The sequence below is a fragment of the Schistocerca cancellata genome, chromosome 1 (assembly GCF_023864275.1).
Source record: "Schistocerca cancellata isolate TAMUIC-IGC-003103 chromosome 1, iqSchCanc2.1, whole genome shotgun sequence".
NCBI lineage: Eukaryota > Metazoa > Arthropoda > Insecta > Orthoptera > Acrididae > Schistocerca > Schistocerca cancellata.
In genome coordinates, this window is record NC_064626.1 from 786,111,813 (window position 1) to 786,135,342 (window position 23,530).

At 39.8% G+C, this 23,530-nt stretch overlaps 1 protein-coding gene across 1 annotated transcript in view; it reads right to left on the reverse strand.

The window, feature by feature from the left end:
* LOC126187476 (probable 3',5'-cyclic phosphodiesterase pde-5) overlaps positions 1–23,530 on the reverse strand; it is a 759,019-nt gene that overhangs the window by 193,256 nt on the left and 542,233 nt on the right. The window contains exon 6 of the mRNA XM_049928583.1: positions 21,912–22,050. Within this exon, the coding sequence (XP_049784540.1) occupies positions 21,912–22,050 (139 nt within the window). The remainder of the gene's footprint in view (positions 1–21,911; positions 22,051–23,530) is intronic.

The following is a 23,530-nucleotide window of genomic DNA, read 5'->3' on the forward strand; positions in this document are numbered from 1 at the left end:
GTTCGTTCTTTTTAATGACAAGTGAATTTCCTATAATCTATTGGCCCACCTAAGGTTTATTTGGAATGGCATCAATTCGACACCCCACTAATAACGTAGATTCCCAAATCCACAACTCCTGTGGATACACTTATCTTGTATCCTTTTTGTTGTTCACGGTTCCAGGTCCACGGCTTCATTTGTTGGCTGAGGTGTTCTTTAACTTTTGTAAATATCTAGTAGAAAGCTTCAATAATGTTTGTCTTTTAACGTTCTAGACAGAAACGGTAGTACGAGATTGTTGTACGGAAGCGTCAGTGTTGCCACCATCACCCTATACAAAATCAATACACAGTCATGTTGGAAACATATGCACACCTGTAGCCGCCAAGGGGATGCTTTCTACACACAACGATAATGTCCCAAGACTGCCATCATCACTGCTCAAATTCCAAATTCCCCCTTCAGCTAAGGCTTCTGTTTCTATTCTAGTGGCTAGTGACGTCATTTCTCTTGCGTCAGACAAGCACTACGTCAGATTTACGGCGTGTCTTATGAATAAATTTAGTATCACGTCAATTTAAGTTATGGTGACGGCTAATTTTATGGATAATTCAGTGACTCTAAACGATATTATTCATCCTTCACTGCCGATTCTGATAGCATGCAAACCGTGTTTATAATAAATTGAGTCTTCCATGTTGGAATATGATAAAGGTATTAAAACCATACGTAAACAAAAATCACTAGGAAAATATAAAAATAAAAAAAATGGTTCAAATGGCTCTGAGCACTATGGGACTTAACATCTGAGGTCATCAGTCCCCGAGAACTTAGAACTACTTAAACCTAACTAACCTAAGGACGTCACACACATCCATGCCCGAGGCAGGATTCGAACCTGCCACCGTAGCAGTCGCGCGGTTCCGGACTGCGCGCCTAGAACCGCTAGACCACCGCGGCCGGCATAAAAATCAAAATCAAACAGAATGTTACCGTGGTGTATTTCAGATGATACTCTTTGATCAGAGCATTACACACTGAATCAAATTTTGTATATGCAAAATATTGCGTATACAAATAAGACACTGACTTTCAAACTGCCTATCACCAGGAGTTTTGTTTCACTGAGTACCACTGGGGTTATAATAACCCCGTGTAATTTGCACGGAATATATATTCAGTATTTTAATGAACTGAGTTAAAAACATACATTTCGGCTGTTCAACTTGGCAGTCATCATTCGGGATTCGTAAATGTTACATTTAAGAAAATGAAATAAATTTCGATTGAGGTAATATTGCATCCAGTGGTACTCAGCTGCAAAAAACCACGAATAAATTTTAATGCACTGCAAATATAAAAGTGAACAAAACATCATTGGATACAACTGACTCAGAGGGAGAGAGTAATATATTTCGAAAATAATAGATTTCATAACAAGGGAGATACATATTTCCAATGTGCTTATGGGGTCATATTGCCCCAAGTGAGGGGGCAGGAGAGTTAAGTAAAATTAGTTATCATAGTTAAGGTATTTTGACCTCCTACTTCGATTTACCATAAATACATCATATGCTTCAAAAGGCTGTTCTAAAAGAAGTGTGAAAATTACAATGAAAAGTGTTCTCAAATCAAAATTAGCGGATTAGTTGATGGAAGCTACTCCCCATAAAATGTAACATACATGTTGGTAAAGCTTAGGATAACTTGTAAAAGACAAACCAAACACGAAAACCTGAACCACACGACGATAGTGGATAAAGTAAATAGTTGCATATCGAAAGGGTAGGATAATTTAAAGTTATTTTATTTAGTGCGCGATACTACGATACCGTCCACTATGCTACAGCAAAACCAACTTCTGTTACGTTGAGTTTACGTTATAAGGAACAAAACAGGTTTCATCTGAAGTAATAAATTTGGAATATATCGATTGGTCGCTGTCGATCTCGGATTTATAAAAAGAGCGGCATGTTGAATGCAATTATACAACAATGTCGGCTACCATGTAAATCTGAATAGAAATGGTTAAATTGCTAAATATTGTGTTTCCTATTATAGACTTCGCCAAAAACGTGACGGCATTCCACGATGGCATGTTTTTGTTAAGCTGTAAAACCTTGGATGCCGTGTGTGGCATGCAGTAGCTACCCCAAGTCCTATGCTGTAATTAGCTAATTTCTTATTTCGAAATTACTTACTTCATACTGTGCCAATTGCTCAACGTCACTGGAGCATTTGAGGCGGTTTAGAGGAGTGTATGGAAAATTATTATCCATGTCCTTTCCCAAAAAAACTTCCTAAATTTGCTTTAAGTGAAATGTACAACCACAAAAAGCTGAAATGTGGATGACCGGACGGGAAATGGAATACTACTCCTCTGATTGAAGGTTCATCGTCTTAACCATGTGGCACCAAGTCGGTTATGGATGACATACATGTTTTCAGATATTTTTGCGTCACTTGCCTCTTTATTCACACCAAGGGATGCAAAAAATTCATCACTGTTGAGGAATGGCCCGAGTGAATTCGAAACCAGGGAGTAGTTATCAAATAACTACCTAATTAATTAATATAGGTTATCCATAAAAAATCACCAGCTATAAATTTTAACAGTATCAATTGTCAGCCTCGTAGAGTGTTAGCTGAAGGTGGTAATTAAAGAATAATTCAAATAGTTTTAGATAAGCTCATGCACAAGGACTGCTTTGTTGTTTTCCCGCCTGCAGCGTCACATAAGCCCAATGTCAACAGCAGAGTTTAAAGCTTTTAATATTCTACAGTTTGCTAAGGGTGAATGTGTAATTTCAGTTCAATATACGTTTCGTTTAAAGTTTAATTGTGATCCCGTATGCCAAAAACAGGCGCCAAATGTACAGCCATTTCGAAACGACCGGATATATACGGTGTAAAGGGAAAAGCACGGGATGATCAAAGGTGTCTGAAGAGAATGTTAATCGTATCAGAGCATCTTACCTTCGTAGTTCTAATAAACCTTTCGGAAAACAGGTCTTGAAATTCAGTCGCCAAAGACAACAGTGTGGAAGGGTTCAAGATAACGTTCACATATGAGTCAATCGCTGTTACAGCTAGTCCATGCTTTAAAGCCAGATGATTATGGTGTTCTTTATAACTTCGCAAATGAAATGTTGCAGCCGAAAGATGACTTTCTTCATGAGGCAACTTTCGAGCTAAGTGAGAAGATGAATGTCCACAATGTTCGTATCTGGGTATCAGAACACCCTCATAAACTTATGTAATGTGAAAGAGATTCCCAGGTGTTAAACGGTTCCTGCGCTTTGTCTCAACGTCAAGTGTACAGACCATTTTTCTCGCTGAAGCAGCCGTAACATGGGAGGATTATCTGGATATGCTGCAAGAACGTCCCTTTCCGCAAACAGAAGGTGAAACTGAAAACTGTATCTGCCAACTCGATAGAGTCCCACACCACTGGCATTTCCTTGTACGAGAGTGGTTGAAAGTCGGAGTCCCTGACTGTTCGATTGGTCGTAATGGTCAATACGACACAGCTCTTTTCCGCTGGCCTCCACGTTCACCTGACATTACACTATGTGGATCTTCTCTTTGGGGCTTTCTGAAGGAAAGCGCCTACTTTCCGCCACTTCCTAGCGATTTTTTAACGTAATGTGAGACGAATTGGATTTTAGTTTAGATGTGTGCTGTAGAACTAAAACAAAACGTATTTGACATCTGTAAGAAATTAAACTGTTATAATATACCACTGAAATTGGGACATTCTTTTATGGACACTATATATTACCGTTCTCTGCTTGACTAATTTGGCCCGCCTTCAGTGAGTCACTATAGGTTCGTTTCTGCAGAGCAGGAGCATGAAGTTCTGTTACTCTGCTATCCACATCACTTCCACTTGTAGTAACAGTATACGCTTTTTGTCTCGCGATGTTCATTTACGGTACGTCTTTACAGCGGTTAGTAGAAGCTTCTGGCGTAAAGACCCTTTCCACTAATAAGGCTAAATGATCAAAAGAAGACACATCAAAGGAAAAGAAAAGTCATAATCGCAATCTAATTGTCTTTGCATAAGCGGCGCTCTCTGGAGACCTGAGGGAGGAATAATGGCTAACACCAATTCATATATTGTCAGCGTTGGTGTCTGACAGTGGCGTAATCTAGAGTGGATGGGTAGGAAACATTGGGTTGTGCTTACGGACTATTAATGAAAGAATTATGTGGCGAATACAGACGATTCATATGTTCCCTTTACTGTTATTACTTCATTTAAATGAAAAGAGCCGTGGTGTATTGTAAAAGGATTTGATAACATAAACATCAGCTTCGTCACAGAGAAGCGAGAATCGGAATATTATTACGTACAAAGCAAACGTCTAATAGTCTGAAAAACAGGAGATAAATACAACATATTTAACAATCATTACCATTTCTTATCTGGAATAATATACTGTGTTCTCTACGGCTTGCAATACGGTTCAAAGAATGAAAAGTAAAGGTTTTCCATTCGTTACAGTCTGTGTGAAAGTTCCAATAAACGCCTGCAGTTAGGTAAATAAGTTAGCGACTGGAAAAAGCAATATTACGGTATTTGTCATCGCGTTGTTCCTAGTTTTCACGACGACCGAAGTCGCGTGCATGAGGCAGTTTCATAGTTAGACACTCTGTAACATGCACTGCATTAGTGCTATGCGTACTACATTTAGTACCATTTAGTCTCGGCACTGTTCGTGTACACGCCATATAAATGGGTCCTATAACTTGTGCACTACAATGAATTTAGACGCCGACTTGCTGCTGATGGATTACTAAAATTTAATTCCAGTTCGTAATGACAGACCTTTTACAGCATTATACCGCTCCTCTTCATAATGTCTTTATGATTCGTCATTACATCGACCACCCCTTCTTCGTTAATGGAAAGCCCACGCCGAACAATTAAAGGGTACTCCACGTTGTCCTCACTTGACGCTACACACAATGATTCCAAGATGACGGCGCAGAGGGTTATGTGTATCACTGCGAGGATAGGAACCCAGGCCTAGAAACGACTGAGTCCTGAGTACGAATGCAAATGTTCTGTGGGATAATTCTGCCAGTAAAATAGGAGAACCTCTAGTCCTTCTCTACACGACGTAATAAACGTATTTATTACGAACATCGTTGCTAACATTGTACAATAATCAAACACGACCAGTATAGAGCCACACATTATTATGGGTAGGAATAGATAATTCCAGTGATGTACTGGAAATGACATGATAACGTACATTGTCACAATCAGTCCGGAGGTAAAGGTTCATGAGTTCATAATACTTCAGTGTGTGTTTGGAACTTGAAGTGCACAGTTGGTCATCCCTAGTGAGTTGGTGGTGTAGCTGGTTACAGAACTGCCAAAGAAGAGTTTCATTAATGAAAATTAAATTGGGACCGTGGTCTAGGGGTAATGTCTTTCACTAATAAACCATACTGAGTCATGGATTTGAAACAACCACTGCTAAATTTTCAATAAATTCGTTAGCAATGGCGGCTGAAGATTTATGGCGTAGAAGTCGTCCTCGATGTGTTAACGGCCTTGTTATAGAGGGCGGAGCAGCGCACAGAGATTCAGGGCATTCTCTTGTCCTTGGGGTGTAAACTGCCCCAAAAAGGCGGAAGAATCAGCAATGATCAACGGCTTGGGTATGCAGAAGGCAATGGAAATCTCTGCTTTAAATACACATAATGTTATCCACAGGACATATGGCCTATATTTGAAAAAGTCTCATGACCATTTCTCTAGTGGCAAAAGTTTCTGGATTAGTTCCCTGTTCCGATATTCTGAAGGGGAATGCCAAGGGGGAGTTTACAGTGAGAAATAGATGCAGTATCGAACAAAAGGGTAACAGTCTACAAGTCCGTGCGTGGATAGTCAGAAGTTTGATAGTGGTAAGGAAGCTAGGAAATCTGAAAATGGAAATGCAAAGGCTCAGTCTAGGTATAGTGTGGGGTTAGTGAAGATAAATGGAAAGAAGACAAAGATTTGTGGTCCGACCAGAACGGGGTAACGCAAAAAGGAGCAGAGAATAATATAATGGAGCAGCATTAGTTATGAAGGTAGTGCAGTGATTGAGTTACTGTGAACAGTTCACTGAAAGGGTCGTTCTTGTCAGAATCGATATCAAACCAACGATGACAACAATAGTTCAGGAATGCATTCCGATGTCGCAAGCAAAAGTTGAAGATATAGAGAAAGGATATGACTATATTGAACGGGTAATTCAGTATGCAAAGGGAGATGAAAGTATAATAATCATGGGGATTGGAATGCTATTATTATAGAGGAAGGAATAGAAGAAAGGGTTACGGTAGAGTATAGGCTTAGTAGTAGGAATGAGAAAGGAGAAAGACTAATTGCGTTCTGTCATTATCTTCAGCTAGTAATAGCGACTACTTTCTTCAAGAACCAAAAGAAGAGGCGGTATACATAGAAAAGTCCCAGAGACACGAGATGATTCCAGCTGAAATACAACACGATTAGAAAGAGATTTAGGAATCACGTATTGGATTGTAAGGTGTACTCAGATTGCAATTTAATGATGGTAATGAGGAGACTGAAATATAAGGAAATCGTAAGGAAGAATCAGTGTGGAAGAGAGTGGGATGCTGAAGTACTGAAGGAGGATGAGATGAGTTTCATGTTCCATAAAGATGTGGTTACTGCGATAAGGAATATCACAGTAGGCAGTTCAGTTGAAGAGAACTGGAGGTCTCACAAGATCACTGATATTTGAAAGACAAACACAGGCACAAAGAAAGTGACTGCGAACAACTCTTGGGCAACAGGAGAAATCTGTTGATCGGCGAAAGAAGGAAGTTTAAATAAATCACTTAGGAATGAAATAAATAGGAATTTCTGGGAAACTAAGGCGAAACAGGTACAGGAAAAATGTGAAGAAATAGTGAAAGGAATGATCGTCGGAAGAACTGACTGAGCACTTGGAAAATTCAGAACAATCTTCGGTGAATTAAAAGTAAGGGTGGTCACATTAGGAGTACAGTGGGAATTCCACTGTTAAAGGCGGAGGAGAGAGTAGATAAGTGGAAAGAGTGAACTGGAGGCCTCAGTGAAGGGGAGGAATTGTTTGACGACGTGATAATGAAAAACGTTGGAGTCGATATGGAAGAGATAGCGAAACCAGTATTAATGCCATGATTTAAAGGAGCTTTGGAAGACTTAAGATCAAATAAGGCAGAAGGAATGGTTAACATATCATTGGAATTACTAAAATCACTGGGGAAAGTGGCAACCAAAAGACTATACAAATTGATGTATAGAATCTATGTCACCGGGGGACACCCATCTTGCAAACAATTCCGAGGAAAACTCAGCTGATAAGTGCGAGAACTATTGCACAATAAGCTTAACAGCTCATGCATCCAAGTTAGTGACAATAATAATATACTGACGAATGGGAAAAAAAGATTGAGGATTTGTTAGATGGCGATCGTTTTGGCTTTAGGAACGATAAAGGCACCAGGAGGTAGCCGTTACGTTGCGCTTGACATTGAAGGCAAGACCGTAGAAAATTCAGGACCGTTCATAGAATTTTTCGACCTGGAATGAGCGCTCGACAGTGTAAAATGGTGCAAGATGTTCGGAAATCTGAGAAAAATAGAAGTTAACTATGGGGAAAGACGGATAATACACAACATATACAAAAACCAAGAGGAAATATAAGAGTGAAAGACGAAAGACGAAGTGCTAGGGTGTAAGACAAGGATGAAGTCTTTCGCCCTCACTCTTCAATCTGTAAGTCGAAGAAATAATGACGAAAATAAAAGAAAGGTTCAAGATTAACATTAAAATTCGAGGCTAAAATATATCAATGATAAGATTTTCAAATGATATTGCTATCCGCAGTGAAAGTGAAGAAGAATTATAGGATATGTTGAAAGGATTGCGCAGTCTAATGATAACAGAGTATGGACTGAGAGTAAACCGAAGAAGGACGAAAGCAATGACAAGTATATGAAATGAGAATAGAAACTTAACATCAAAATTGACGACCATGAGGTCGACGAAGTTAAGTAATTCTGCTACCTTCGCAGCAAAATAACCCATAACGAACGAAGCAAGGAGGACTTAAAGACAGGCTACCACATGCAAAAAAGGCGTTCCTGACCAAGAGAAGTCTTCTGGTATCAAATATAGGTCTTAATTTGAGGAAGAAAATCCTGGTAATGTAAGTTTGGAGCACAGCATTGTATGGTAATCAATCATGGACTGTGGGAAAATCGGAACAAAGGGACATTGAAGGGCTTGAGACGTGGTGCTACAGAAGAATGTTGAAAATTTGGTGGAATGATAAGGTAGAAATGAAAATGTTCTCCACAGACTCGGCGAAGAAAGGCGCGCAAGGGAAATTCTGACAAGAAGAAGGGTCAGGATGGTTACCCGGTTTTGAGACATAAGGGATGTTCTATGACACCAGAGGGAGCTGTTAATGGGAAAAACTGTAGAGGAAGACAGAGATTGGAATACAGCCAATAAATAACTAAGGACGTTGGTTGCAAGTGGTACTCCGAGACGAAGAGGTTGGCACATGCGGTCCGCGTCAAAATAGTCAGAATGCTGGTGACTCAAGAAGACAAAAAATGTTCAAACGCTAACGAAGATGAAAGATTGTCCTTAGCCAGGTATCGATGCAGAGTATTACGAGACGTACAATGTTCAAGTCTGTTCCAGGGGTTAAGAGAAGCAGGGAAAGTGGTACCACGACAAAAATGCGAGATGGATTACGAACCGCACAAGCTCCCTCCTTGGAAGAGGCAGAACATGCGATGAGCCTTCAGTCAGGACTTGATCAGCTGCACATGAAATGTGTGGCGCGCCCTACTGTTATTGTGGTTTACTGTAAACATTCGCTCTTGGTAGCAAAGATAACGAGTCTTGTGGACTATAGTTAAGAGTTACCCTAACATCAAGGATTGTTCAACAGAACAGGAGAGCGGCCAGACATAGTCAAGAAATAAAGACCCATGGAATAGTCAGAACATAAAAGTTACCATCATTACCCATATGGACTAACCTTATAATCCTTTATGTTCAAACAAAAGCTGAAAAATGAGGAGCATTACGGATAACTGCGTATAAAACTGTTACATTATGGCACATTAACAATGGTAAGAAATGAGAACATAAATGACAATTACTATATAAATACAATAAATATATCATCAATACTAACTAATCTTCCAGCGTCATTAAACGAAATTACTTTATAAAAACCAACCCGTTAATATTTAAAAAATACAAGAAAACGCGTTTTTTTAGAATGCAACATGAAATCTTCAGTCTCTCGGTGTCCATACATTAATTTGCATCTACCACTTATACAAAAACTTTTTGTGTGTAGTTGAACGTCGAAGGGAAGTTCGTTGCTATCAGTGAAGATTATATCTACCCTAACTCGCGTAGCAAAATATTTGCACGTCTTTTTACTAAACAAATATGAATGCAGCTTTACGTGTATAATCCTGAAGTTGCAGTTAACATATTCGAAGTGCGGAAACCAATTCTTGCGTCATAATTGTGAAAATTACTGACTAACTTTCCAAATATGTTTAGTTCTTTAGTGAGGGTAAGTACCTATTTAGTTCTGTAATTCCATGTTTTGTCAAGGTTATTTCATCGTCCTGTTTTCGGTTCTTCATACTCAGTTTCAGTTCGCAATTTCTGAGTGATACATCTCCTCTCTTATTCATCAGCCCCGAAAGTTTCCGCCATCACCAGACACTTCAAGTATGAAAAAGGAATAAATGTGGAGCAGAAATGTTCGCGAGAACAAAGATCTCAAGATAGAATACAGTGATATATATAATCTGTCTCCTGTGAAATGTGCATCCAAGAGATCAACAGTATAATTCCCTGACGGTTTTTAAGTTTGTTGTGAAGAGTTAAAAGCTGGCTACCGTTTCAACTGACGATCCATAATTAATCAGGAATGAAATTGTCTGCTGTCATCCTAAAACGATTTCTTTGATTTATATATATCCGCACAGTTCAAACTTGGTTATAGCACTTCACCTAACAAAGAGTTAGCACAATACGTGACAAAAAGTGTGAAGCACCGAAGACATTGTCGTATGTTAACTTCGTACGTGAACCGTTGCCGGCGTGTACGTAAATGATTAGAGTTTCAGTTCTCTGTTCAAATGGTTCAAATGGCTCTGAGCACTATGGGACTTAACATCTGTGGTCATCAGTCCCCTAGAACTTAGAACTACTTAAACTAACTAACCTAAGGACATCGCAAACATCCATGCCCGAGGCAGGATTCGAACCTGCGACCGTAGCAGTCGCGCGGTTCCGGACTGAGCGCCTAGAACCGCTAGACCACCGCGGCCGGCTCATTTCTCTGTGACAGGTTGAAAGGGCAGCAGATTGCAGTAAACTTGTTGCTGTTTAGTGTTGTTAGCAGACTTTGTAGAGTATATAAGGGGCGTGAAAAACGCCAGATGCTGAGTAACCCACGTGATGGGCACGGAGATGCCGCGTACTACTGTGAGACAGCGTTATGAACACCTAACAGAGTGTGAAAGGGGCCCCTTTGGGGGTCTCCATTTGGCCAGCTGGTCAAATCGCACAATATACATATTTATGAAGCATTCGGAAGTGACAGTGGCCTGATGCTGGCTGCTTGGGAACGTGAGGCCAGGCACATTCATCGTCAAGGCTCCGGCCAGCCACGCCTGCCCACCACAAGCGACGATCGTCGTGTTGTGCACCAAGTGCATGGTATCGCCTTCGCATCTGCACCTGCCCTCAGAGAAGAAGTAATGACCTCCTGGCAACATTTTGTGTTATCCCGCAACATTGATCGGAGACTAACAGCAGCCAGACTAGGGAATGGGCTTCGCGGGTTAGCCGTGTGGTCTAAGGCGCCTTGTCACGGTCCGCGTGGCTCCCCCCGTTGGAGGTTTGAGTCCTTCCTCTGGCATGGGTGTGTATGTTGTACGTAGCGTAAGTTAGTTGAAGTTAGATTAAGTAGTGCGTAAGCTTAGGGACCGATGACCTCAGCAGTTTTGTCCCATAAGACCTTACCACAAATTAAAAAAAAAAAAAACTAGGGAATTAGCGTCCAATGCGTCGGCTGCTGCTACCACCACAACACAAACGGCTGCGTGAGGAGTGATGATGTAATCGGAAAGCATGGAGAGCTGATGACTGGCACTGCATTACGTTCAACGATGACTGAGGGCTCTGAACTACCGTGGATGACCATTGTCGGCAAGTATGGTTGTGTTATGGGGTGAGGCCCCTTTCTTCCAGTATTTTAAATAGGCACAGCGGTGTTATTCCCGGGGCGGTGGTGTGGGAAGCCATCGGGTATGACGTCCGGTCACGGCTGGTAGCGATACAGCGAACTCTGACAACACAGTAGTACGTCACGGACCTTCTGCGTCCTCATGTGTTTCTTGTAATACGTCAGTATCGTGTTGTCATTTTTCAACAGGACAATGCTCGTTCACACAGGACACGTGGCACTCTTAACTGTCTGCGTGATGTTGAAGTACTCCCGTGGTTAGAAAGACTCCGGTTCCGTCCCCGATAGAACGTTTATGGAACCAGCTCGGTTGTCTATTCAGACCCAGTGCCAGTACCAGGGATACCAAGGACCGGTTACAACGCTTGTGGGCCAGACTGCCGCAAAAGGCGATATAACGGCTTCATGTCAATCAACAGCACATGCCAGAGGGTACGATGTTATACTGATATTGGGATTATAGCGCCACGTTCTTTCTAAATTTGACTCGACTGTGTAACCACTTAAGTAACCTGAAATACCCTTTTAAGTTTAATTTCGATTTCTGCTTCTCTCCTGTGTGCTTCATTTTTTTTGTCAGGCAGTGAATTTTGAAGACTTTAGTATAGTAGTGTATATTATTGGTGACGGAAGCTTTGCTTGTTGTGACTTCCTTCAGCAGATAAAGAGTCGGACGACCGTGCTTAGTAGTGCAATGGTTAAGCTTTGATATGCAACTACATTACTGGCCATTAAAATTGCTACACCAAGAAGAAATGCAGATGGTAAACGGGTATTCATTGGACAAATATATTGTACTAGAACTAACATGCGATTAGATTTTCACGCAGTTTGGGTGCATAGATCCTGACAAATCAGTACCCAGAACAATCACCGCTGGCCCTAATAACGACCTTGATACGCCTGGGCATTGAGTCAAACAGAGCTTGGATGGCGTGTGCAGGTACAGCTGCCCATGCAGCTTCAACACGATACCACAGTTCATCAAGAGTAGTGATTGGCGTAATGTAACGAGCCAGTTGCTCGGTCACCATTGACCAGACATTATCACTTGGTCAGAGATTTGGAGAATGTGCTAGCCAGGGCAGCAGTCGAACATTTTCTGTATACATAAAGGCCCGTACAGGACCTGCAACATGCGATCGTGCATTATCCTGCTGAAATGCAGGGTTTCGCAGGGATCTAATGAAGGGTAGAGCCACGGGTCGTAGCACATCTGAAATGTAACGTCCACTGTTCAAAGTACCTTCAGTGCGAACAAGATGTGACCTTGACGTGTAACCAATGGAACCCCATACCATCACGCGGGTTGATACGCCAGTATGGCGATGATGAATACACGCGTCCAATGTGCGTTCACTGCGATGTCGCCAAACACTGATGCGACCATCATGATGCTGTAAACAGAACCCGGATTCATCCGAAAAACGACGTTTTGCCATTCGTGCACCCAGGTTCGTCGTTAAGTCTGTGATGCAGCGTCAAGCGGAGATGATAGATGAACTCCAGTGGAAGACTCTGCAGGAGAGACGCTCAGTAGCTCGGTACGGGCTTTTGTCAAAGTTTCGAGAACATACCTTCACCGAAGAGTCAAGCAGTATATTGCTCCCTCCTACGTATATCTCGCGAAGAGACCATGAGGATAAAATCAGAGAGATTAGAGCCCACACAGAGGCATACCGACAATCCTTCTTTCCACGAACAATACGAGACTGGAATAGAAGGGAGAACCGATAGAGGTACTCAAGGTACCCTCCGCCACACACCGTCAGGTGGCTTGCGGAGTATGGATGTAGATGTAGATGTAGATGTAGAAGGGTAACCGCAGCCATAGTCTCAGAGCTGATAGTCCATGCTGCTGCAAACGTCGTCGAACTGTTCGTGCAGATTATTGTTGTCTTGCAAACGTCCCATCTGTTGACTCAGGGATCGAGACGTGGCTGCACGATCCGTTACAGCCATGCGGATAAGATGCCTGTCATTTCGACTGCTAGTGATACGAGGCCGTTGGGATCCAGCACGGCGTTCCGTATTTACCCTCCTGAGCCCACCGATTCCATATTCTGCTAACAGTCTCGACCAACGCGAGCATCAATGTCGCGATACGAGAAACCGCAATCACGATAGGCTACAATCCGACCTTTATCAAAGTCGGAAACGTGATGGTGGTACGCATTTATCCTCCTTACACGAGGCATCACAACAGCGTTTCACCAGGCAACGCCGGTCAACTGCTGTTTGTGTATGAGAAATCGGTTTAAAACGTTCCTCATGTCAGCACGTTGTAGGTGTCGCCACCGGCTCCAACCATGTGTGAATGCTGTGAAAAGCTAATCATTTGCATATCACAGCATCTTCTTCCTGTCGGTTAAATTTCGCGTCTGTAGCACGTCATCTTCGTGGTGTAGCAATTTTAATGGCCAGTAGTGTATTAAGTGGACTCCAACACTAAATGAACAGTTGTGAGTTCTAAATGTTCAAATGTGTGTGAAATCTTATGGGACTTAACTGCTAAGGTCATCAGTCCCTAAGCTTACACACTACTTAACCTAAATTATCCTAAGGACAAACACACACACCCATGCCCTAGGGAGGATTCGAACCTCCGCCGGGACCAGCCGCATAGTCCATGACTGCATGTGAGTTCTAAGTTTACTAACATCGCTACGGGGAGTCAACAAAAGTTTTCTAAAAGTATGAATTTTATGAAGTTGGAGAAGTAGCAATGTGAGTATTAACAACGTTGATTGCACTAAAAAGTTACTTGGATTTCCTGAATCAGTCATTTAATTGAAATAGATAATGTATTAAACTGTACATTCCTTCTTTATGCTTTACTTATGTGCGCAATTACTTTTTTGTTAATATCATTGCGTTACAATAACGAATAAGATCTTGTATAGCACGATGTTTATTTCAGATGAAACCTGCTGTCCATATACTCCACTACTCCAAAGACTAACATTAACATTACTACGGAAGTATATGCAGATACTGTATCTCATAGAGGAGCAAAGTTAACAATGCCTGCATCAGCAATGAACAAGCAGATTTTTGTCTTTCAATTTCAAACCAGTGTCTTTTCTATGTGGCATTAAACGCTTCAGGGATATCATAATGGCTCCTTTCTGCACTGAATATAAAATTATTGCTTGTATCATGAACTTCATTTCCACTGGTTCGTGACAATATAACAATATTAAATGGGGAAGACTTCGTGATATTCTGCAAAACAAAATTTTGCATGTCATCAGGAAAGTGTTTCGTACTTAATATTATTACTGTTATTATATGTTTATTAGTCTCTATGGCGATACGCTTTACACTTTTCAAACAAGTTAAGCATTATTTTTCCTTTATTACAGAAATTTCCGATTTACGCGGAAACGAGAAAGCAAATGACGTTTAATGCAATTTCCGTTTCCTAGTGTTAACCGTCCAACACAGATAAAATTGAAGTTAGTCGTACCAATGAAACAGAATGTACACATAAAGCACTTGCGCACGCATTTACGGACGATTACGATGTTAAACTGCTTCATTTAATGAGCAACGAGAGATACTACATGAGAAATCACACATTGCGGTTAATGATGTTGCTTCGTTAATATTAGATCGCCGCAGAGACTGTTTAATGCCTGAGTGTCATGTTTCATTAACTGATTATCATAGCAGAATAGCTACTATATTAGCGCGTCCGATTTGTTGTTTCGCTGTTAAATGTAATCAGTACAAATCAGCACGTTTGCAATCATGTTATAGTCTTAAGGGCTGCGGCACGTGAATAACACTGCATAAATGTCTGCTGCTGGCGTTTTCCCCGTGTCAGAACTGAAAGCCACTCGGTAATTCTATTGGAAAGTTGGTGCTCGCCAGGATGGAGATGAAAGCCAAAACGCAACTCTCGAATATCGCTGATAAAGAGGTTGTGTAAGGGAGCTGCGCTTGTGTAAAGACTTCTCAAAGCAATTTCAACAACACGGTCGGAATTTCTCTTCGCAAAGCAAAGCCCAGAAGCTGACTCTTGCCGTACCCATGATGCTCTAGGACGAGACGGCTGTGTGTTTCACTTCTGCTTGCCGAGAAATTAACAAAAGACTGTGTTTGATGGGGGCTAAGAGAGCTAGTAGGTGTTAATATTGCCAACGGCCTCATCTTTTACACCATTCTGTGTGTTCCTACCTACTGCGCATCAAACTATTCACTGTGAAACGAAAAAGCAGTTGATGAGCTCTCTAATAACAGTTTACATGAAATTAAGGTAGCGGAGGGCATGTGAACAGCCCATCGAGAACCGAGCTGCAGAAGTATCTTATGAACGTAATTGGCCCTGGGAGACGAAAAGAGAATATTATGCGTACCGATTTTCTCCTAGGTTTGCTATTAATAGGGAAATGAGCGTTCTCACTAGTTGGTATATGCGCAATCACGTTTTTTTAATAGCATCGCGATAGAATAAGATCTTGTGTTGCGTGATGTAGAGATCAGATAATATCTACTGTCCATGTTCTCCACTATTTCGAAGCCCAACATTAACAGTACTATAGAAATATAGGTAGATATTGTACATGTTAAAGGAGCAAAGTTAGTCAGCAACGAATAAACAGATGTTTAGGAGAACGAAGAACTAGTCCAAGCCGGTGAATTTTACCTTTTATTCATTCGATGACTACTTACGGACCGAGACCCATTTTCAAACCATCATAACGTAGTTGAAAATGGCATTTTCGCAAATGTGAAAAATGTGCAATGAACATTTACAGTGCATACAGATATTTCTGTTTTATATATGTAATTTAAACTCAGATTAATTCAACGAAACATGTTTTGGGTTAACAAATGAAATTGATAGGTGAATCTAGGCTTGGATATAATCTAAGTGCTGGTGTATAATCATGCATTATTTCACTGGTCACCTTAGGTGCAATTTTTGTTGCAGTTAAATTTGTTGAGGTGTCAGATTTTTTGACGAGCAAAGAATTATTAAGTGCAGATCTTGCTATGAAACTGAGATGACAACAGGAAACAGAGACAAACGTAACTGTGAATGAAACAAATATGAGGAATGTCTTTTAGATAACTGATGCATCATTCACAGATATATAGTGTTACTAGATTCAGTTAATTTTTCAGGATATGGTGAAAAGCAACTTACAGCTCCGAAATTTATCTTATAAACAAGGAGAATCCCTGGAACCAACTCAATGAAAATGGGAGATGTAGCCAATGTGATATTTTTTGATGCTGTATAGTTCCAGTTGGAGACGTGTAGCATCAGTGTGTTTCTAAATATTAATTTCTGTGTACAAGAAAATAAATTGCTCGCCCAACAGGTACTGGTCTTGAGAATATTTCAGAGACGCAACACGAATGGTTCTAGTTGATATAAAATATTTATTTCAATGTGAATGGTAAGACAAAGTGAAAGCTGAGATATCTACTTTGTTGACATTTACCAATGTCTGCTTATATATTACACTATAATGTCTAATTATGTATTACATAGGTTGAAATTGTGTAGAGTATTATCCACAGAGATAATGTCCACATTTCCATCATTCCTTGAGAGCTGAATGATGATTTATTAAATTACTGCACTGAGTCAGTGATGATCAATGTTGTTTTAATAAGATATGAACAAACAAACATAAGAAGGCATGTGGATCTTTTGTACAACAAAGGTGATAGATGACTATAATAACTTACATAATTGATATTTACTAATGTAATGAAAAAAGTTTACCAGCTTTAAAGTCTCATGGATGAATCCGAGAACATTAAATGAGATCTTGACAACAGTGTACAGAATATAATTTAACATGTAGATAAAAAATTTCTATGATGAGAGTTAACATATTATGACTGAATTCTATGAAAGTGAATGACACACATTACCTAGGTAAATTAGATATTTATCACTTTTATGAAACAATATAGTTCTTTAAGGCACAACAGATGTTCGTCGTTGAAGATGCTTTCAAAACTTATGAAACATCACAGTAAATAAAATTCATCTCTCACAGTCCCTGCTATTAAAACATACCAGTTTCAAATACGTTATTCCCCATATTTATAAATTTGACCATGTGGCTACAATATTTGTCTGTACAATACTTGAAGGTGGAGGCTTAATCTTCCAGAACTAATTAGTTTTTAAGAAGTGATATCAAAGTGAATGCAATTAAATTGATGACTGTCTCAAATGGGTCACAAATAGATAAGTTTAATAAATATTGCCAGAAAGAGCTGCTGAAGTTTAGTTACAGGAAAGCTAACTGGAGTTTCAGTGTTGTAATATTATGAACAAAGATAAAATTGATAAATAACATACATTTTGCATTACACAACAATAGAAATTCATATTTTTCCTATGTAAAGCAAATTCACAAATAATATTCATTGACTTGCCTCTTACAGGCAATAGATGCAACCTATAAAGGAAATCAATTGACGACTTTAAATTTTTCTTTATTTTGTATGAAAAATTGAAAATAATAAAAATGGTGTTGGAATAATAATTTAAAAATATATTTCTGTGTATAGAAAGACAAGATGAAATCATATGTTTTGTATGAAGTGGTGAAAATTAAGGAGAATAAGGATATATATGAGACATAAAGTATTACTGTAGGAAATGTGATAGAAAAAATTGCAGTGTTACTGTAACCATAAAAAGTTAAGTACTGATTAAATACAAGAAGAGGTTCAAAGATATTTTAAATGTAAGATAGCTCTAAGAGTATATTGGCATTTTGTATAATCTTCTGCAAGTAGAGATTCTCTTGCAAGTACAGATTTTAGAAATGGATACAAAGTAAAGAGAGAGACTGCTATTTATTATTCTGTATTCAAAAAAGAGAATAAGAAATCTTTAATAATCAGAGAGTACAGTATGAAGATGGTTGTAATTTTAGAAATGTAGATGATACATTTTACATTTGTAATTTTATCAGAAAAGAAATTATAATAAAATAGGTGTAGAATAAAATATTTCAGAAGGTACTCGAAAATAGAAGAAAAGTTTCTATGAAAATAACAGAAACATTGTTGACTTTATTTAGTGAGTATTATATGGATATACTGTCACATATAAATATTTAACAGGAAAAATGGCAAATTATTGAAATAATTTCTAGAAATTTCCTGTAAAGGAATTGGAGTAATGTGGGAAAGGTTCTTACAAGTTTAAGATATTAAACATTACTAAAGAAATATGAATATAAAGAGAAATGTTAAAAAATTCATATACCTACTGAAGCTACATAATTTGTTTCCATATTTACAGAGTTATGTTTACTTTTATTATACAAAATCAAATAATTTGGATTTAATACATGAACCAAATTTAAATAAAAAGAATACAACTTTTAATTTTTGTATTGTTAGTGATTTCCTTTATGTATACATTTCTATAGGGTCTGAAAAGTAAAATTATGAGATCATCCCAGAATTTGAAGATTTATGTTTTACAGTAACTTAAAAAGCGGTTCTATATAATTGGCTATGGATGTGCTAAATTAGTCATAATGAAAAGCTGCAAAAATATTACTTCAGTTTCAAACTGAGACCAGAATGTAATTTTATACATTGCACAGTTCTTTAGTTCAGCAGATTCTTCAGCTTTTTAAGTGGATTATTATAAAACACTTACAGTTATCAAAATGAAACTAAAACGTTTTAATGTTACTTTAAAAACATGCAGTTGTCTCATAACAGTAATTCGTATTCACCGTCAGTGTTTTATGGAATTCGTCTTATTGGTTAATTTGAAATGAGTAAAACAAGGGTGGACCAAAAGTTTAGTAATTTGTTGACCTAATGGATAAATAATATACAATAATAGAGAGGAGTAATAAAAAAGAAACGTAAATAATTTTCACATTATTTCGAGGAGGTTGTGAATTACAGATTTCATATTCTATAAAGAAATTATGAAATAGCACTATATTTGTATATCACTTGTTTATCCAGACACTAAAAGCTTTGGTCTAACAACAAACTGTCCTCAGACATTAAGAATGTTGTTAATTACAGGTTATACGTCAAAACCTGATAATTTCTCACTATTATGCATTTCCTGGATCCAAATTGTAAAATATAGGAAAGGTGCAGATCATAGTCAGGCGTTTTGTTTCGCCCTGACATAATACTGCCTGACATATAAATCTGTTACTTTGTCTCATCTTATGGAATTAGTACAAACGACTACATTTGGATGCATTGTTTGTTATTAATGTCATTCTGAATGCCTAAAAATGGTCTGCAGTCTCATCAGAAATGATACTGTTTCTGTAGAAGTGTAACATACAGGAATGGTGGGAAATCAGAATTAAAAGAAAATTGATCAGAAGATAGTTTAACAATGAGAAAATTGTTGTATTTAACATACATATTTTATTACCATTCACCTTACGTACTTCGACGCGCAAGTCGCCGAAGTGGCGTCAGATCGAAAGACTTGGACCAGGCGAACGGGAGGCCCTAGTCACACAACATCACCACCACCTTACTTATTAGACTTGGCATCCACAGGCGAATAACTATACTCGTATATATAATAATAAGTGGCTGGATAGTCCTTTGAGTGCAATACAGTGGTTGTTGTAGTCATATGCTTATAATTTGCAGATTATCTAGAGGGTTTTGGCACGGAATCTATTTACCATGAAAACAAGATTAAGGGAATGTTCAATAAATGTGTTTAACAGGCTGTGAGGATATTTTTGTGAAGTATGTTTAGGGTGAAAGTGGGGGTTGAATTACGTACACTTCATAGCATATGGGCCGCGTTTGTGAGTCTGCCACTTTCGAGATATTACCAGGGGGTGACGCAGCAGTTATAGAATGTTCGGTCCAATTTGGAAAAAACCTTACTGCTATTATACAGCATTGTTACTGTTTCAACACGGCGTTGGGCGGGGATCTTAAAAGGAGCTACGCTGGAGCACTCGGGTTGTGCCACATGCTTTTGTTTATGTACGGCAGATCCCCCCTTGGGTTTCGCTAGGAAAAGATAATCGTGAACTCTCTGATGGGAGAAAGTTAATTCTGTTAAATAAAAATAATGAATCACTAGTCTGAGTGAGACAGTGTAGGGTAAAACAAGAAAAAAGTTAAGAGTAAATTAAAAGAAATGAAGAATTTTGCTTTCTTCAGTTCGCCAGCTTTCCGTCACTTTGTGTCGCCCCGTTAAACGATACACGGCCGAGGGCATCCTTTGTTGCCCTCGCATACGGTTGTGCCGGACAGTTGGGTGTCTGCCCCCACTCTCTGTCCTACAGGGTGGCGCACGAAATGTGTTACCAATTGTTTCTTTCACAATTTACGACGCAAATTAGATATCCCGCTGGGATCTCTACAGCAGTACCAGCAGAACTTGGAAAAACAAATGAATTACGAAATGACGTGCAACACACGATACTGCCGCTAGGAGACTATTAGGCAGCAACGGCTGACAATGGAAGACTGACGACACAGCAACGATCGGCAATTGTGTTACTTTTTCATGAAACGAAAAGCCTTGTTGTGACTCAGAGGCGTTTTCGACAACAGTTTAACACACGATGAGTCCCTTGCAAGAAAACCATCCACAAGTTGTACGATAAATTTGTACAGGAAGGAACAGTATTGGAAGCGAAGCGACCTCGGCCTAAGCCTGATTGATCACCGGAGAATACTGAAGCAGTACAAGTTGCTGTACAGAGAAGTCCCGGGAAATCGTGTAGAAAGGCAGCAGTGCAACTGGGAATATCCAGACGCTCCGTTCAACGCATTCTTAAAAGTGACCTTCATATGTACCTGTGCACAGAAGCTCACTGAAGAACACAAGCAGCAGAGACTACTGTTTGCTCAGTGGGCGGAGGATAGGGAAGAAGCTCTCAGCAAAGTTTGGTTTTCAGACGGTGTGGTTAACAAACGAAATGTACGCTTTTGGCCCACTGAAAACTCACAAGTGCTTCACGAACGACAACATTATGCTCCGAGGATTACAGCGTGGGCAGCAATTTCCAGTCACCGTCTTATTGGACCCTTTTTCTTTGAAGAAACTGTGAACAGCGAGCGTTATTTGAGCATGCTTTGCAATAGCTTCATTCCACAGCTTCTTGCTACTGCCTTGCCCTTCAATACGCAGTGGTTCATGCAAGATGGAGCAAGGCCATATACTGCAAACACTGTGTTGGGAGTTTTTACACGAGCATTTCGACATGCGGATCATTTCACCCAGGTTTCCAGGTCGCTTCAATTGGTTCCCCAATAGTCCAAACCTCAATCCACGTGACTTTTTTCTTTGGGGGTACCTAAAGGAAAAAATTTTCCCCAAACGTCCACATGATTTAAGGAGGTCAGAAGACTTATTCTTCAAGCTTGCAGTGAAATTACGGAAGACATGTGCCGTAGGGTAATCACTAACTTCAGTATTCGTTTGAAGGAAGTTAGGAAAGGAAATGGTGGACATATTGAGCATGTGCTGAGTTAGATCAAATCTCCATGGACGGCTCTACATTGTAGTATACGTTGCTTTCAGATTGTATTGAAAATAAAGTTTATATTCAAAAACAAAATGGTAACACATCTCGTGCGCCACCCTATAGCTGCGCGCACAGAGCTAGACGCGCAGTCGGCGCTCACCTTGAGGGGGAATCCGTCGGGGAAGCGCGGGTCGTGCTCGCCGCGCGACAGCCGCAGCGGCTCCCTGGCCTTGGCCACGAACGTCGGCGCGGCGGGGCCCGCCGCCAGCCGCTGCACCTTGGGCTCGCCGCTCTCGCTCCTGCAACAGCACAAGGCACGCCCTTCACCCACTCATTCGTTCAGTCAACCAATCACTCAGTGATTTATTCAAGCATTCGTGTATGCATTCAAACATGGTATTCTGTTAATTCCATCGAAAAGAAGTGCCTTAACGGGTATGTAACTTGTCAGTTTATACGTTAATGGTCCGAAGCAGGCAGTGCTCATGTCTGCCGTAAAGTATACCAACAGCAAAGTATAAATGTTGTTGTTGTTATTGTTGTTGTGGTCTTAAGGCCTGAGACTGGTTTGATGCAGCTCTCCATGCTACTCTATCCTGTGCAAGCTGCTTCATCTCCCAGTACTTACTGGCCTACATCCATCTGAATCAGCTTAGTGTATTCATCTCTTGGTCTCCCTCTACGATTTTTACCCTTCACGCTGCCCTCCAATGCTAAATTTGTCATCCCTTGATGCCTCAGAACATGTCCTACCAACCGGTCCCTTCTTCTTGTCAAGTTGTGCCACAAACTCCTCCCCAATTCTATTCAATACCTCCTCATTAATAATGTGAGCTACCCATCTAATCTTCATCATTCTTCTGTAGCACCACATTTCGAAAGCTTCTATTCTCTTCTTGTCCAAACTATTTATCGTCCATGTTTCACTTCCATACATGGCTACACTCCATACAAATACTTTCAGAAACGACTTCCTGACACTTAAATCTATACTCGATGTTAACAAATTTCTCTACTTCAGAAACGATTTCCTTGCCATTGCCAGTCTACATTTTATATCCTACTTCGACCATCATCAGTTATTTTGCTCCCCAAATAGCAAAACTCCTTTACTACTTTAATTGTCTCATTTCCTAATCTAATCCCCTCAGCATCACCCGACTTAATTCGACTTCATTCCATTATCCTCGTTTTGTTTTTGTTGATGTTCATCTTATATCCTCCTTTCAAGACACTGTCCATCCCGTTCAACTGCTCTTCCAAGTCCTTTGCTGTCTCTGATAGAATTACAATGTCATCGGCGAACCTCAAAGTTTGTATTCCTTCTCCATGGATTTTAATACCTACTCCGAATTTTTCTTTTGTCTCCTTTACTGCTTGCTCATTATACAGATTGAATAACATCGGGGAGAGTCTACAACCCTTTCTCACTCCCTTCCCAACCACTGCTTCCCTTTCATGCCCCTCGACTCTTATAACTGCCATCTGTTTTCTGTACAAATTGTAAATAGCGTTTCGCTCCCTGTATTTTACCCCTGATACCTTTAGAATTTGAAAGAGAATATTCCAGTCAACACTGTCAAAAGCTTTCTCTAAGTCTACAAATGCTAGAAACGTAGGTTTGCCTTTCCTTAATCTTTCTTCTAAGATAAATCGTAAGGTCAGTATTGCCTCACTTGTCCCAATATTTCTACGGAATCCAAACTGATCTTCCCCGAGGTCGGCTTCTACCAGTTTTTCCATTCGTCTGTAAAGAATTCGCGTTAGTATTTTGCAGCT